Here is a 17029-nt window from a genome sequence, read left to right as displayed (position 1 = left end):
GCTGAGGGGACAAATGTCACTGTCCCCAGATAATGGTGCCTGCGTGATGTCATGTCACTGACACAGGTCGCGCGCTTTGGCTGCCGTGCCATCCTGGCTGGGTGTCACTCCTTGGCATTTCCTAGGTTTGTCCCGGGCGTCAAGTCTCTGAGTATTTGGGAGCTTCTTCTCAACTTGAAACTCTGTTTCTTCTCCACTCCTGAGCTCTGAGAGATTGCTGTATGGAGTGAGGTTTTTGCAGTGCCTCCAGAGGAATTTTTCCCACTCCTGTCATGGACTTGGAAGTCTCCTCAGCATATATTGAAAGACAAACCTGGGAACCTTTTTTTCTGGTTGTAGATATGTTTCAGTAAAAAGTATCAAGAGTAGAGGATGGACAAAGAATTTGTGTTTTGAACTAATTGGGTAGTTCTTGTCTCATTGCTATGTGTTGATATTTTATACTTGTTCCACTCACTCCAAATCTTCCACTTTTATTTCTCTACTAAAGGCCAGACTGCCTAAGACCAGACGGAGCTGTGCTGACCACCTGTCAGTTCCTGCACTGGTGGCCAAAGTCTTCATAAGTCTTGCTGTGTAATTCTCCTGTACTTTTTCCTCCCATCGTAAAGCTCAGTTGCTGTCCCTTCAGTTTGGGTCTTCAGGAAGGGGCTTTAGACCTCCTTGGTGAAATGCTGTTAAACACCCCATGGTTTAGCTTGTCGCTTTTAACCCAGACTCTTCCCTACTCTTGTTTTACACTGTGGTACAACTGCTCCCATAGCCCATACGATGAGAAAGAATGAATCAGGGATGGGAGCAAGGGCAGGCACTTCCCAGCTTCACTGCTGGAGAAACAGAGCTTCGTGGTCCACTGTCATTGTGCAGCGTGTCCACTTTGGGGCCTGGGGAATCTGCCAGGGAGAAAAGTTGATATCCTTGGGGGATTCCACACCCTGCACCTTTTGCCCTTTGCTATGGCCCCCACACTGTCTGGTCACAGCCAGGTCAGCCCTCCCAGTGTGAGCACTGAGACAGCCCTTTATTTTAGATGTCCCTGGTGCACTCTCTCCATGGCAAAGCTGCAGCCCTGGATTGTCTGCCTAACGATGCTGGAGTCCTTCACATCATCTGGCGCTGTGCTCCAGTGCCCTGAGAGTGGTGAACTCAAACACAAGAGCCTTCAGTCCCCAGCCCAGCCTGTGTGTGCATGGAGGGAGGCATTTGCTGCAGCACAGGGTGAGGTTGTGGCTGGGTTCCAGCTCTTCCACGGCTTGGTCCAGCACCCTGCTGCCCCTAAGGAGGTCTGCCTCCACCTTGGGAATGGGAGCGAACACTGGAGTTGTTCTGCTTCTCTTGCAGGGCAGCGTTCTGCTTAGGTAAAGGCTCATTTTGAGCAGCCATACACTTCTCATACCTCCTTTGTTCAGTGTGGAGTGGAGTTCAGCACTGCAGCTGTTGAATGGAAATTACTAGCCCCAGCGCAAATTCTGGGCACAGATGTAATCCTAGGATGCAGGTGGAATTTGCTGATGCATCCCCATAGTGGGTGGTTTCTCACTGGTATCTTTTGACCTGAGTGGCCAAGCAAAAACTTGTGGTCTTGATTAGGAGAGAAATTGTCATCCTCTTGTTTTGCACCCAAAATGTGGTTCTGCAGGATGATACTGGAGCTGCGAGGGAACAGCAGTGCTTAACTGTGTGGCAAAGCAGCATGACTGTTGGTCCCTGTGCCACTGGCATTTTTGTGTTGGTCGAACTGTCTCTGAGCTGTTTTGTCCTCACGGATGACTTCTTGTGGCCAGCAGAACCCTTTGCTCTTCAGCCTGAACTTGTGGGTGAAGTTGGACATTGCTTTGTCTCAGTGTGTGACTGCACTTGAGGCAATTTGTTTCCCGGAGCTGATGTAGGGGAGGGCTGTTTCTGTGCTGTTGAAACAAGAAGTTTGTACCTAGCTACCAGGTGTTGGAGCAGCTTTAGGCACTCAAATTAGTTGGTTTCAGATCAATGGTGTTGGACTTGTTCAAAGTTTTAAATTTTTTGAAAGGGGTACAAACCCTTATTTTGAAATATATTCATTTTAAAACCTACCTGTTTGGTGTCGTCGTTAACTTGCTTGTTCAAGCTTTAATCAAAAGCCCCAGAGCTTGGAGTGAGGAACTTGGTGTGAACTCGAGTCTCATTTAGAAAAACATGTTATCCCTTTTAATCATAAAGAACAGAAATTGCACCCTGCAATGGCATAGAAAACAATAGCAAACACAGTTGTCTAACCTCCCCTCCTTGTGACTTTGGGCTATGTGAGGCTGACAGCCCGTTATCAGGTCAGCTCGAAGCGCATACATTTGCAAGCTCTTGTTATTTTAAGTGTGTCACCAAGCTGAGTTTAAAATAACCTCCCCAGCCAAACTCCCATGACACCCGGGCTCTTATGATCTTGTCCTTTCCTGTTAGGAATGGGACTGCAGAGAGCTACCACATCGCCATCAGGGGAGCACATGCCACAGTGGAGCTCGGGCTGGAAGAAATGATTTTCACTGACATACACTGGGGTACACAGAGGCCAGGGCGTGTGGTGGCCCTGTGTGCCCCTGATGTGACATTCGCACAGGCTGTGGCAGTGCTCCAGCTGATGCCCTGAAGCCTCTGAGCAGGCTGTGCAGCAATAAAAGGTGCTAGCAAAATACTTGTAAGCAAGTGCAGCTGTACGATCACTCCAACAGTGACAACTTTGGCCTCTATATTGTGGGTCACTAAGTCCAAGCCAAAATCCATTAATTACTTGGTTGGGTTTGAATTCCAGCCTGGCCAGTTTATCCTGGGCTTTTCCCAGCTCATGTTTCTGCAATAAAATTCCAAAGTGTAGTTTTACTGCCGTTGTGAGCTGCAGAATGGACTCCTTTGCCATAGGGTTGGGTTGGCAGAACTAGAGATTGCATCAAGCTGTGACCTTCTTCCACCCCAAAACTCTGACTTGAGTTAAATGTAAAGGGAAAACTTCCCTGACTGGTAATTAGCAGGGATTTCCCTGAGGCAGATGATGTTTTTCCTGCCCAGAGCCACAGAGATATGGCAGCTGCTGCCCTGTTGTGGCCATAGCCTGGCATGTGAAGGTGCCTCCATCTCCACCAGTTATCCTGGATGCTCAGCAGCTGCTTTGTCCCACTGTCCTTGCAGTGAGCATGGGAGATGGTTTGCAGGTGGACATAAGGAGTGACTGTGCTGGCGTGCAGGTGGGACAGAAGGGAGGATGCGGGGAAGCACATGGGGCAGAGGGGGAAAGACAAGGCAGCATGGGCTGGTTCTGCTGATCTGGATGCATCCTCACCTGCTCCATGTGGGTGCATCTTCCTTTCATCCCTCCTGCCGCTCTCTCAGAGCTCCTGTGATTCCATGGGGACATGGTGGTTACTAGCTGTTGGCTGGCACCATCCCCACCTGGAAGCTGTACTAAAGGCCCTGCTTCTTCTCTTCCTTATGTAGGCACAACTTCCAGTGCACTCCTACCCTGTGTTGACTGACCAACTCCATGGCAAAACTGCCCCGTAGAGAGACAAGTTCAGCATGTTCTCCCTGTGCTGCAGTGAGGCTGGGCTCCAGGCAGTGGCAGCTGAGGCCATGCCGTGGCCAGATTTCCACCCCAGCAGCTGCAGCTGCCAGCAGTACCCCCGTGTCTGTGCTGGTCACATCTGTGCCGCTGTTGGCACTTACTCCAGATCGGGGTCACACAGGGCTTCTGGCATTTTCACACCTGTGTGTAAGCTGACTGTAAGATTCACGTCCCTTTTTACAGCTTCATTAGGCCCCATCACTTTTTATTTTTACAGTGGGATGATCCACTGATAGCTGTAAATCCGGGTGGAGATGAGGCACAGATGGCTTTCGCTGCAGGCTGGTTTTGCAAGGTCATTCACAGCCGGGTGAGAGCACAGGCGGTGGCCAAGCTGGCAGAGTATGTTGTGATGCCACAGTGACAGTCCCCTCTAAGCAGAGACACCGGGAACACTTTCATTCTCCTTGAATTTTAATTTGCTCTTTCACACCTAGTTCATTGGTGTGCTAGGTTCGGTTTGTAGTTTGAGTGCGCTTTTGACCATCTGAGGGGGTAGCGTGTGGAAGCTGAACTTTGCTCCCTTGGTTACAGGGGGAAACTTGAGCCGGGCAGGTGGTGGCATCTGAGCCACAACTTCTTCACTCTGTGCTAATTGCTGTGAATGTCACAACACAGCCAGGTTTGCTGCCGGGGGCAGATTGGGTAGCAGTTGAGTAGTGCGGTACATCTCAGTTGTGGGATTCCCTTCCCCTTGGGACTTTGAGTCCCTCTGGGCTGCAGCTCTCATAAGGATGCAGATGTCCTGTCTTCATCAGGAGTTCGCAGTTTGACTGTACAAGTGCTAACAAACAGTGCAGCCCTGTGGGTATGGAGTGGCCCTGGAACCTTCCTTGCAGAGCTTGGCAGGGTAGCATCTCTCCTTGAGAATGTGTAGCTCCTGTGTGATCCTGCATGGGATGTTCCATCTTGTACAGCCTCTTGCTGAGATGCTGCTGACCTGGTATGTGCTGGAGACTGAGCCTGATTCACAGGTTGAGATCTGGCAAGTGTAGGTCTGTCTGACCCAGCCCTGTGGTGGTGAGAGCTGCTGTCACAGTGCTACAGAGCAACTCCAGGGTCTCCAAGCTACACTTTAACTGCTGCATCTAAGGCTTGACTTTCAGGCAAGACAGGAGCGTGTATGTGTGTTGCAGGAAAACCAAGAGGATGATGGTCGATGCTCTGCTTACCCTTCTTTTTATACTTGTTCTTTTTTAAAAAAAAACATGCAAGCATATGAAAGCTGGAAGGTGGAAGAGCCAGCCAGCCTGCTTGGAATACAAATTCCTATCGCAGCTGTATCCAGGGGCCCTCCAGGCATGTGTTAAAGCAAGACAAATAACTGGCTCATGGTTTGTTTTCTCTTTCCCTTCTCCCCAGGCAAGAGGATGTTGCGGGTGTGGTGCAATAGTTCATTTTAGGAGGATTCAGGACACTTACGTCTGCAGCTCTGTAGTCTGCCAGTTGCTCCTTGCAGGAGATTTTTCTGTAGGACTGCAGTGGGGAGGAACATGAGTGCACAGCACTGCCAGTCCCTGCTGGAAAGCGAGGTGTTGATGTTAGAACAGCCCTGCATTTGCTCCTTGCTGCCTTCTCAGCACTGAGCTCTTTAGGGTGCCCTCAGACTTCACTGAGCCTTTCTCTGGAGTTACAAAGGTGAAAAATGTTCCTTTTAAAAGCAGGGCTGAGGTTCTCACCTAGCTGTGTAACCTTGGAAGCTGAAGCTTTAAGGAATGGAGAGGAAAAAAAAAGCAGACATTTTGATGCTTGTGGTGGAGTCGGGAGAGCTGGTAGTGGAGCATATGGTGCAGCCTGGAGACACAGACCTGTAAGAGTGGGCTCCAACAGCTGTGTGGGTCCAAGGCAGGCAGCCTCTCCTTGCAGACAGGGCTGCTGCCCCATAGCCCTGGCTGGCAGTCAGGCACCCCTGCATGTTTGCAGGGTACAACCTTTCCTGCAGATGTCCCTCTCTGCAGTTTCCTTTGCATCCTCTGATTTCATGTGAGATGCCAGCTCTTCTTTGACTTGGTCTGGGGAGACTCTTGGGGAGCTCAGCAGATGGAGATGTGGTTTTCATCCTGCAGGAAAAGCAGCTCACCCTGCTCTCCTCATGGTGCACTGGGCTGGGTGCTGTGCCCTGACAGGGTAACAGTGCCTTTTATGCCGTTCTCTTGTTTCAGGCCAGCAAAGATGCTTCTGTAGATGACTGACTTGCTTGTGCCTCACGTGCTATGGCTCTACATGGCCTCTTCAGGACCAGACCATGCTAATCTGGGCCCCAAACAGGAGAAGAGTGTTGGGCCCAAGTCAGGCACCCTTCTGGCTGGGAGACCTCAGCCGTTCTGGGCCTGGCGCCTCTCTCAGCAGCAGGCGAAACCCACCTGGAATTTAGAGAAGAGGTATGTGAGTGCTTTCCAGGATCGAATCCTGCTGCCCTCAGGGATCCCTCTGCAGCAATCCTGCTTCTTGTGCTCACCATCACTATGCCACGCACAGCCCACTGAAGACACCCTCCAAAGCCCTCCTGGCACTGCCTCTGCCACGGGAAGGGCAATGTCTTCCTCGCTGATGGAACCCTGCCTGCTTCCTGTGCTGGTGGAGGAGCAGTCTGGGACTGGGGTCAAAGGCTCTGCCCTCAGCTCAGGTCAGCAGGCTGCCAGCTCCTATAGACCAGTGCTCAATAACAAATCCTTCCTACGTCCAAACAGTGCTAAAGTGCCTTTTCTGCAGTCACTGGAGATCAAAAAGGTGGAAAAACCCCACAGTTCTCCTGCTGCCTCATGGCCCCACTCTGGGGGCAATGGAGACAGCTTCTCTAGCAGCCTGATCAATGGAGCAGTGACGAACAGTGACCTTGTGTTGAAGAAAACCATGGTCCCCTCCCTGACCCTTCCGCCAAGCAGTGCTGTCCTCAGGAAGGACCAGTGCTCATGGCAGGACACTCAGAAGAGAGTTCACAGCTCAAAAGAGAAGGAGCCGGAGAAGAGCCTCTTGAAGGCTGTGCAGCAGCTAGCCAGTCAGGCTGCCGCACGCAACGGCTTTGGGTGCCAAGTCAGAAGTTCTGGCCTTACAAAGGTGGGCAGCCTGTCCAACTGGAACAGCAGGAGGCGGCAGCACGTCGGAGCGCAGCTCACCCCGAAAGACACTATTGCTCCTCTGAACTTGGAGCGGGGGAGCCATCGCCTTAACAGTAACTCGAGCCTTAGGGGCACCAGTGGTGCCGTTGCCTGCACTCACCGTGTCAGCGTCTGTCCCTTGGCCTCACGCACTGGTGCTCCCAATGGCAGCTCCGACTGCCGGCTCGTGGGCATGCACAGCCCGCGTGCGGGGAATCAGGTGGTGAGAGCTGAGCCTCTGCACCTCACTGCCATCTCTGACGTGACAAAACAGATGTCCACCATTCAACTGGAAAAAGAGAAGAAATGGGTCCAAGCTGTTGTCCCAGGAAAGCTTGAGTAAGTACAGGCAGGAGGAGGAGGGAGGCTGTGGTGGGCTGGGCCGGGCTGGCCATTGTGTCTGTGTGTTTTGGGAGAGGATGCACTGTGGGCGGTACAGGGTGGCTGTAAGGATTACCATGGGCTGTGTCCCTGAGCAAAACCCAACTGGCATCCTGGTGTGGGGGTAGCCTTTCTGCCACCCCCAGCTTGACACAAGCCTTTCCACCTTCTCCATCAGCCACAGCATGGAATTGCTGTATGGCGTTTCTAGTTTGTTTTTCAGTCATGGGGCCCTGCCTGCAGTGGCAGGCTCTACAAGTAGGTTGAGTGAAGCCTGCTGTCAAGCCAGGCTTTCCTAGTCAGAGACATGGGTTCATAAAGGAACACAGAGCTGATGCAAGGACATGGAGCTCCTGCTCTCCTGCTGGGAGAGGATGTCCTTGTGCCTCTTGCTTTCTGGCTGCTCTGGAACATGTTTCTTCTCAGGGTGCTCTCGGGCCTTTCCATCTTGCTAGCTTGGGATGAGTGCTTGCACTGGAGAGGGCAGTGCTCTCACTCCCCTACCCACACTATCTCATGCTGCCTCATGAGCTTCTGGTTTTTTTGGCCCCAGAAAGCATGTGCCATTCCTTCTGATGTGATGTCCTTTGTCCCAGTGCCGCTGTTGATCAGTCACTGCTGGAGCCAAGCCATCCCCAGGATGAAGCAGAGGAAGAACTTCCTGATGGCCTGGACGAGAGCTGCAGCCAGGAGGAGGATGAGGACAGTGAGTGCTGGTTCCCCTGCGAGGGCTCTGCCCCATGCCTCAAAGTGGGGAGTGTGGGAGCTGTCTGGGAGCTGGGGTTGAACACAGCTGTCCTCCTATCTTACATTCATGCTGTCATTTCAGGATGTGCTGAACCCAAAAGTGATGTAGCAGCAAGGAGGGCAAGGGTTCCTGCATGGGTTCCTCTGGGGAGCAGGCTAGGGCTCACCACTGTCCTGCTACAGAACTTACTCATCTTCTCTCTGTGTAGGGCTGTCAGCTCTGCCTCTTTCCCTGCTTTTTACAACACCAATTAGTGGGCAGAATCCAAGATCCAAGGATTTGGGGCAGCTGGAAGGCTCTGTCCTCTGGACCATTTGTTTTCTCTCTTCCCTTCCTAACTCTGTGTGTGTTCGCTCCTCACGGAGACAAAACTTGAGTTTGTTCCTTCCTGCAGGTGACTCGGATGCTTCCTCTGTTACTGACGTGTCATCCAGTGGCTCCATGAGTCTTGTATCCAGGTTAGTAGCTGTAAATACTGCATTGAACTTGGCATATTTATCCAGACTTGTCCATCATTGCCCTCCCTGGTGACAGAGGAAATGTGTAGCATGTGTGATAATGGAGACAAGGTAGCAACAGACTTCCCAGCCAAAGTGAGTTTCCTTGGTGCACTGCAGGCCAGAGCTACTTCTCTGGCTACAGGCAGCAGTCTGCAAAGTGCTAAGTGTGCATCCACTGCAGCAAAACATGGGTCTTAATTTCACTAGCACTGCCAGTTCTTGGGTTAGGTTTACTGGATTAAACTATGCTCTTGCAGTGTCATTGCCTGGCAGATGAAGCAGAGTGGAAGTGTCCTGGCCCAGAGATTGCAAAAGCTTCTTGTGGTTTTGTGTCTCAGCATTGCATCCTAGAAACAAGTCCTGGAGCCTGGGTTTTTCTTTAGCCTATGTGAGGATCTTTCTCTGGGGAGAATTGCTCAGCCTGTGGTCATCTGAGCCCTGCCTCTGTGACTCCTGGCAGACTTTTGTGTGACCTTTTCTTGCCCATGCAGCAACAGGAGCTGGTCTTGCACCATGGCTGCCTCAGGCTTTGCTGTCTGCCCAACAGCTTGCTGCTTGCTATCATGTCATCACTAACCTGGGAGACAAGCAAGGCTTCCTGTGAGCAAATGTTGAGCCTCAGGGTGCTGCAGGGCTCTGGGTGGGCATATGTGGTTGTGAAAGTCCTGCAGAGGTGATGTAAACTGGCCCAGCAGCTGTTTCTGGCAGGATGTGACTGGGTGGCCTCTGGGGCAGATAGGGGAAGTAGGGCTTGGGCCAAATGCCTCTTGCAACAAGGAGGGAGGTATGTTGGCCACTTCCTGTGCAGGCTGTGTGCTGGGCTGGCCTTGAAGCCTTTGCAGCTGTCTCCTGCCTTCAGTTTGTTGTGGGCAAAACCAGTTTTGTGCCAGAGAATGTTAATTGATATAATCCTTTGCCAATTAACAAACTTTTAATTATTGATTCTGATACTGAAAAGACAAAAAAAATATACATAAGGACTTAAGGAAAACACCCCTTCTTCCCCCATCCTGGTTTCCAATCCCTTTGTCACAGACTACGCTCAGTCCCTTTAGTGAGGCAAGGGGTAGCCTGTGAGACTGGGTAGACAGTGTGTTGTGGTTCCTTTTAGTTTGCTGCTCTTTGTTCCTCAATGATTGCTCTAGTGTGGCTTCTTGCACTGGCTGCAGTGGCATATATTTCAATATATGTTCATTGCAAACTTTACTTTTCGCTTCATCACAACCTTAAGAGGTAGGGTACAATTTCTACCCTTCCTTCCCAGTGTTGGGGAAGTACATACAGTGGGTAAAACTCCAGCCCTCTTCCCTGCAACACACCAAAACCAAGAGGTTACAAGAGCTAAATCATATGCATTACAATCCCCACTCCTTGTTCCCATGAACTAGGTTATACGGTTTGTCGTGTAAAAACTTCCACTCCTTGCCCCAACAAAACACAAACCTCACAGTGCTTATTTGGTGGGTGAATTCATTGCAAGCTCATCCCCTCATCACTGCAGGCTGGGTTACTGACCTTAATGCCCATTGCTTGTTCTACATTATGATGATGGTGCAAATTCCTGATACCAGGATCAAGGTTTCTTCCGGCTTCCCCCTTCCTCCCTGTGATACTTTTCACCTTTAGCCAACTGCCACCTGCTTCATCTTCCCTAGGAATTGCATCAAGTGCCTGGCCCAGCCTGCCGAGGCTCAGGAAAAAGTGCTCAAACCAGCTCTTGTCTGCAGTTTATTCCCTAATGTGCCTCCAACTATCTACTTCAGTACTCGGGATGAGACAGGTGAGCCAGGGTCTGTTGCCACACAGGGTGAGATTGGGCAGCCCGTTAATTAGGAAGCAAGCGGTGCCAGCACACAGCCGGGAGCTGGCTGGAGTGGCTGCCCTTCACCCCTCCCATGATGAGACCCAGCACTGCTCTGAGGTCCAAAGGACTGGAGTAAATTATACTGCTTCCATAGCCTGGAGCATGACTCACGCTGCCAATAAATTCCAGTGTCCTGGATCTTCCCCAGCTATGGAGTCTTCTGCTCCATGCTAGTTCTGCAAGGGGGGCTATGTACCCTTCTTTGCAGGCCTGGTACCTGTGCAGCAAATCATAAGAACCTTGCAGCTGTAGAAAACCCAAGTATTGTGTTTGTTTTCCTTCAGTCCTTAACTTTTTGCCTTCCTAGTGGAAAAGCTGCCTTGGGAGCAGAGGAAGCTGCTGCGATGGAAAATGTGTGGAGTCACACCGAACATTGTGAGGCAAACTGTTTGTAGGTCTCACTTCAGAGTTAGCAAAAGTAAGTTGTGGGTAGCAACATTGTGTCCTTCCTCGCCTCCAGTCCGTGGGCCTGAGAAGGCAGAATGGCTGGGAAAAGTAGAGCAGAAGCAATACAAGCTTGGCACTGCAAGATACTGGGTTCCCATTTCTGCCTGCCTGACCTGCAGTACCCAAGCTCTGAGGGCCTAATCTCCCTCTTAGCTCATCCTTGGCATGGACCACAAGGACTTACTCCTGGGCTGTCAGAAGCTGAGGCAGCATGTGGGGCAGCTTTGCTCTGGCTTGCCACTGCAGGGGGGCTGGCCATCATCTGGTGCCAGCCCCAGCACTGCTACCCCTTGTCCCCATGTGCTGAAGAAGAAACCATCCTCTCTGACCACAGCCAGAGTTCTCAGGGTTGGTAATCTTGCAGTAGCCAGTATGAGTGCTCTGTGCTATAGCTGTGCAGCATCCCTGGCACAGAAGCTGTGCAGCTTCTGCCTGCCCCAGGAGATGGGGTGCTGGTGGGTTGAGAGGGTGTTATGTGTGGCAGTATGCTTGGTATTGGACTTTTCTGGTTTTCCTACAGAAAGCAATGACTGGCTGGGTTGCTGGGGCCATCACATGAAATCTCCCAGCTTCAGAGCCATCAGGGAGCACCAAAAGGTAGGGGATGTTTTGGGCTGACTTCCTTCACATGCATGGAGAGTGTGTTGGAAACAAATTGGGTGCCCCTCTCCTCAGGGCCAGGTGTTTGCTGTGTAGGCTGTCCCTGCAGTGTCCCTTCCAGAACTGGGAGAGGAGCTCAAGAGGAAGGCATAGCTTGGTGAGCTTCTCTGCTGTGGCTCTTGCACAGACTGAGGCTGTAGTCAAATTGTGGTCACTTGTGAGCTTGTCTAAATTCAGTTGTTGCTGCTTAAAGCAGTCCTTCCTCTGGCAGAATTGAGAGGTAGGGGCAGTGCCCTCTCTGCCAGTGCAGCAGAGGGGATGTACCTAATTCAGATCACAAAACAGTCAGGTGTGGCTCATGCTTGGGGAGCCTGTGAGGGACCAAAGGTTTGGTATCTATCACAAGTACATGTTTGCTCTGGAGAGCTGTGATGCTCCAAACCATGTCGTTTGTCCCTGCAAAGCTTCAGAAGCTTCAGGTGGAATCAATTTGGGTGCAATCCTGGGAGGGGAGCAAAGAGTGTCACCCTGCACTGGATTCAGAAAGGACGTATCCTCTGGCCAGGGAGTAGGAAGGGGCAGGCAAGGAGCTGGGGAAGCAGGGAGATGTCATAGCATTTGGGTTCCTTTCCAGCTAAACCACTTCCCTGGCTCATTTCAAATTGGGAGAAAAGACCGTCTGTGGCGCAACCTGTTGAAGATGCAGGCTCGCTGTGGGAAAAAGGAGTTTAACTTCTTCCCTCAGTCCTTCATCCTGCCACAGGACATCAAATTACTCAAGAAAGCATGGGAGGAAGGAGCTAGCAGACAGAAATGGATTGTGAAACCAGTAAGTGTAAAGCAGAGCTCAACCTTCTGTCCCATTGTAGCTGCAGGGAGAAGATCTGATCCCTTCTTGTTTGTGTTTTGCAGCCAGCATCGGCAAGAGGCATTGGTATCCAGGTCATCCACAAATGGAGCCAGCTCCCCAAAAGGAGGCCGCTGTTAGTACAGAGGTGAGTGAAGGAAAAAACATGGTTGACACACAGCCTGGGACCTTGTAGTGGTTGGTCTCTCTGGCCAGTTCTGGGCTGATGCCACTGAATGGCAGAGCAGAAGCATCTGATTTGCATCTCGAGACTTCTCTGGAGACTTCCTGGGTGTCCTGCTGCTGGAAGTCTGGCTCTGTCAGCTGCAGCTGTCAGTGCTGCTGTCTCTGCATAGATATTTGAGGTCTCAGATACAAACTGGCTTCATGAGCTTTCTGGAGCTTCTATCTGGCAGGTGAACAGCTTTGGCTCTGCTGTGATCTGGCTTCCACTGCTCTCTACTCAGTGGTTTGGCATATTTGGAGACAAACTTTATCCAAGTCCCAGGGAAGAGGTGGCAGTTGTCAAAGATTTGTTCTTATCCAAATTAGAATGGTTCAGTAAGAACCTCAGTATGTATAGATGGTGAAAGGATTTTCTTGAATTAACAGAGTTGTCAATCTTCTTCCCCTTCTGCAGAAAAACGGAATATCTTGTCTTGGTTTGATGCTGCTTTCTGGGAAGATTCTTGAGGGCAGGAAAACTGTGCAGTGTTTGGCAGACAGGGAACTGCTATGTTTGCTTGTTTGTTCTCCCTGTCCACTTCTCATGCAAAGTGATAAACTTTCCTATGGGAGATCATGAACTTCTAAGATGAATAATCAAATGATTTGGATTAAAATATCCATCTGTTTCTGCTCACTGTACCAAACCATCTGTGCTGTACTGCATGTCTTAGATGTTCCTGAATTCTGTGATCAGTCTTGTGGGTGTGGAAAAACTACTGAGCCTTAGAGCTGGGGAAAATCTTTTCAAAATGGAACTGAACAAAAGGGAACACTGCTCCTGTGCTGTGGGAACTCCCCATGCACAGGAGAGCTGCTCTTTCTCTGATTTTGACTGTGATGTGATTAACTTGGAAATGCTGTGCAAAAGGGCTTCTACACTGATCCCTTGTTTTACCAAGCCTTCTGACTTGGGGGTTAGAGTTGTTCCTGCACATGAAAATCATAACTTACTTGCCTCTGCAGGTATCTGCACAAACCCTACCTCATTGGCGGGAAGAAGTTTGACCTGAGGATCTATGTTTACGTCACTTGCTATGATCCCCTCAGGGTCTACCTGTTCAAGGATGGATTGGTTCGCTTTGCCAGCTGCAAGTAGGTTGTGCAGGAGAGTGGTGCTGGGGCTGCCTTGGTGCCAGGGCATGTGTGGCTGTGGTACCTGCCTCAGCTGGGCAGGAGAGAGTCATCCCCTAGATGGTGATGCTCAAAGCTATATCTTGCTTGCTTAAGAAGCAGAGTGGAAACAACACGAGGTTGTTGCAGGTGACAGTGAAAGGGAATGTGAGAGGATGCTGCCTACATCCACCTTTCCCAATGCAAGATGAGCTCAGTGTAAAGCAGTTCTTGAAACATGCTGTCTGTGCTCCGTTCTGCATAAAAGCTGGCACACCAGAATCTGAGATATTTCTTCTAGTTTTCATTATATGCCTCAGACTACTGCAGTTCCAGCAGTGCTTCTGCTCACCAATGCTCTGGCCTTTTCTTAAGGACACGTTGTGAGGGTGGAATTACGTTCCATTGTCCCAAGGAAGCCTGTGCTGTCTCATGTTTTGTCCATGAGCTCTGGGCCTGTGGGGTCAGAGAGCTCCAGGCAGCAGGGCTGGTGGGTGGCTGAGAGTGGTCTGAGATGGACCTAGGGGCAGCCAGTTCAGTCTCAGACTGCTTGTGCTCCTATTGCCTCTTCCAGGTACTCCTCCTCGATGGAGAGCCTCAGCAACAAGTTCGTGCACTTAACCAACTACAGTGTGAACAAGAAGAACACAGAGTACAAGTCCAACTCGGATGAGACTGCTTGTCAGGGACACAAATGGTAGGTGCTGCTTTTAGGGCAGGGGACAACTCTTTATATTTCCTGTTAATTCAGACTTTTTTCAGTATTCCTACCCAAAAATTGAACTTGCTTTCTGTATCATCTGCTCCCACTGGGGAAACTGAAAGAGCAGAGTGATTTTAACATGAGATAGTGTCAATGGAGTCTGGATGGTCTCCCTGCCTTGTGACTTATCCTGTCCACTGCTGCTTGGGCTGTGGTTGCTGTTCATCCTGCCTGTGTCTGTGCCGTTTCCTGCTTCCAATGCTGCAGTCATCTGTGTTCATTCATTCCTTTGCCCTATTGTGGGGGCAATGGCATGTGGTTAAAGCAGAATCTGATTGGTTTTGCTGTCAGAAATTGAATGGGTAATTGTGATGCTTAAATTGGCTAGATGGAAACTTCTGCCCATCTCACTCTTGACTTCCCTGTGGAGCCAGAGAAAGGGACAGCCCTGGTGCAGAATGTTAATTTATGTGCACTCGGTGTGAATAGGAGCAGTGGTGCCATTTCTAGGCCTTTGGAAGGAGGGCTGCAGTCTTGCAGGAGTTCCCATTCCCTGCTGTCCCATGGGTGAATGGGTGCAAGCCCCGGGCACTTGCCTCTGATTCCATGGTAGTGTTTGAGCCCTTTTAAAAATAGTGCAGGATGGAGTTCTCAGTTCACAGCCTGGACAGGGCTACTGCACTTCAAAGGGAGTTGCAGAAAGTGGTTTGCTGTGGTCAGATTGCTTTCTCAGACCAGGACATGCTGCACAGTGGTCTGTTTCTCCACTGGGACTTTTAGCAGAGTTTGCTGCCTCCCAGCAGTTGCAGTCACATGGGAGTGGGATTCTGTGGGTTTGCTGTACTGCCATTGCAAGTCAAAGCTGGCTGCTCTCATGTTAAAGATAAATGTGGCTGTAATCCACTCCATCTTGTATGCAGGAAGCATGACCTTTGGATTCCTGGCCATTAGCCACATGCTCTCACTTGAGAAATATCTGAGCATCCTTGGCTCAGTGTCAGGGTAGCTTGCAGCATTCGATGTAGTGTGGAAAACTCCTATAAAAGCAGAGATGCTCCCCCATACCATCTTGTTCCCCACATTTTTCAAAAATTCTTCTCCCCCCGAAGCCTCAGTGAAATGGCTTTAGCTAAAACATTTTCAGGATCTTGCTGGATTCCTGCTGAGCTGCTTTGCAGTGCTGCGGGGGAAGGCCTGCAGGAAGGGGAGGTTTGCTGAGGACATGGAGGGGGAGGGAAGAGAAGATGTGGGCCTGACTTACCTTGCTCATGTGCTAATTTGAGACCATGCTGGGACAAATTTATGTTCCTAGTAGCTCGGGCCTACAAGACAAGGGGCCACGCTGGGGAGGGCAGCAACTGAGGGGCTTGAGGATGGCAGGAGGATGGCTGTGCCAGGGAAGGGTGTTGTCAGGGCTCTCTGTTGCTTTCACTCCTTTCAGCAAGGGGCTACAGAGCTACCTCCTTTGCTTTCTCTCTCCCAGGGCACTCAAAGCTCTCTGGAATTACCTGACCCAGAAGGGAGTGAATAGTGAGACCATCTGGGAGAAGATTAAGGACATCGTTATCAAAACCATCATTGCGTGAGTCCTGGCACCCCTTGCTCTGTGCCTGGCTGTGCAGTGCACCCTGACCCCTCTGGCTCTCCAGTCCCCTCTCAGCCTGGTCCTTTTGCTCTTAATTGAAATGGTATCACCACTGTTGGCTTCAGTATTTCTGTCTGGATCCTCTCATCCTGTTACATATCTCATGCTGCAGTGGGTAAATACACCTTACATTTCCTGGGCCTGCCTGCAGACCAGGAGGGTGTGGTATGCCCGGTGCTGCCCAGCTTGCTACCCACTCCCCTGCTTTGCCAGGGAGCCTGACAAGAATGGTCCCTGGTGCAGGATGAATCCTGTGTTCAGCAGTCCATGCTGCCTGATCTGCAGTGCTGGATCCGTACGCAGTGCAGCAGTAGCAGCTCACAGGCCTGTGTTGGTCTCTCACCTACCTGATCCTGCAGCATGTGACTGCATTATGCTTCCAGAACCGTCAGCATGTGCTGTGAACAGCCAGACCTCTGCTGTCTGACTGTTGGAAACAAGCATTTTTCCTTGGCTTGCAGATCTGAGCCATACGTGAACAGCCTTGTGAAGATGTACGTGCGCCGGCCATATTGTTGCCATGAGCTGTTTGGGTTTGATATCATGCTGGATGAAAACCTCAAGCCCTGGATCTTAGAGGTCAATATTTCCCCAAGGTAAAGCAGATTCTGAGCTGCAGCAGAGTGAATAATGGCCTTCCCTTTAACACAAAATGAGTTTGGCTTGTGATGTCCCCTGTACCCTGTGCTAAAAGACTGTGGGCTTTGAAGCCTCCCTCTGCAGATTGCCAGAATGAAGGTCCTCCCTATCTGCAAAAGCAACATCCATCTGCAGCTCATAAAGCTTTGTTGGGCATGCTCCAGCTAAAGCCAGGGAAGAATACGTTAAAAAAGGAAGGCCAAGGAGGAATGTGTCATGTACAAATGGGTAATGGCAGAGATTTCTTCTCTGCGTGGGCAAAAGTGATCAGTGATTCCACTGCCTCATGCACCATTTCTTCCTTGCTAACAGCACCCAGCCAGGCAGTGTCAGCTGTGCAGACATGGCCTTTCCTGCTGGCAAGAGTGGATGGGCATGAGCTGGACACAGAGCCATGGTCCTACACAGGAATCTGGGGATGGATTTGCCTATTTCCAGAAAATTTGGGAAGAGGTAGAAAAGGGAACCATTTCTGATGGGGAACTCCTCTTTCAAAGAGCTGTTGTGAGGATTTTTCTCTGTGTCTCATGGCCAGCTGTGATGAGGCAAGGGACAGGCTGCTGTTTGTATTCTGGTCAGTAACAACCCAGGGATTGATCTCAGGGCCATGGGCCTCAGCACCTCCATTCT

General features: G+C 50.6%; 1 protein-coding gene across 11 annotated transcripts in view; it reads left to right on the top strand.

Annotated features, from left to right (window-relative positions):
• The window catches only part of LOC116789365 (tubulin polyglutamylase TTLL4-like), a 38778-nt gene that overhangs the window by 14210 nt on the left and 7539 nt on the right, over positions 1–17029 (top strand). For 5 of the 11 annotated variants that reach the window (XM_032693121.1, XM_032693123.1, XM_032693125.1 and 2 more), the window contains 5 exons: positions 5752–7026; positions 7665–7774; positions 8211–8274; positions 9972–10096; positions 10488–10593. Coding sequence is in view for 5 of the 11 variants with exons in the window: in XM_032693129.1 (XP_032549020.1) it covers positions 5774–7026; positions 7665–7774; positions 8211–8274; positions 9972–10096; positions 10488–10598; positions 11148–11224; positions 11862–12056; positions 12140–12222; positions 13266–13394; positions 13987–14109; positions 15599–15697; positions 16222–16356 (2504 nt within the window). In the remaining 6 variants the exon portion in view is untranslated. Of the gene's footprint in view, positions 1–1138; positions 7027–7664; positions 7775–8210; positions 8275–9971; positions 10599–11147; positions 11225–11861; positions 12057–12139; positions 12223–13265; positions 14110–15598; positions 15698–16221; positions 16357–17029 lie in introns of those variants that run through there. The other 6 variants (XM_032693130.1, XM_032693131.1, XM_032693128.1 and 3 more) reach the window with 4 other exon arrangements.

The sequence above is a fragment of the Chiroxiphia lanceolata genome, chromosome 7 (genome assembly GCF_009829145.1).
Source record: "Chiroxiphia lanceolata isolate bChiLan1 chromosome 7, bChiLan1.pri, whole genome shotgun sequence".
Taxonomy (NCBI): Eukaryota; Metazoa; Chordata; class Aves; order Passeriformes; family Pipridae; genus Chiroxiphia; species Chiroxiphia lanceolata.
The sequence above is the reverse complement of the archived record's forward strand: the minus strand, read 5'-3'. Positions and strand labels throughout refer to the sequence as shown.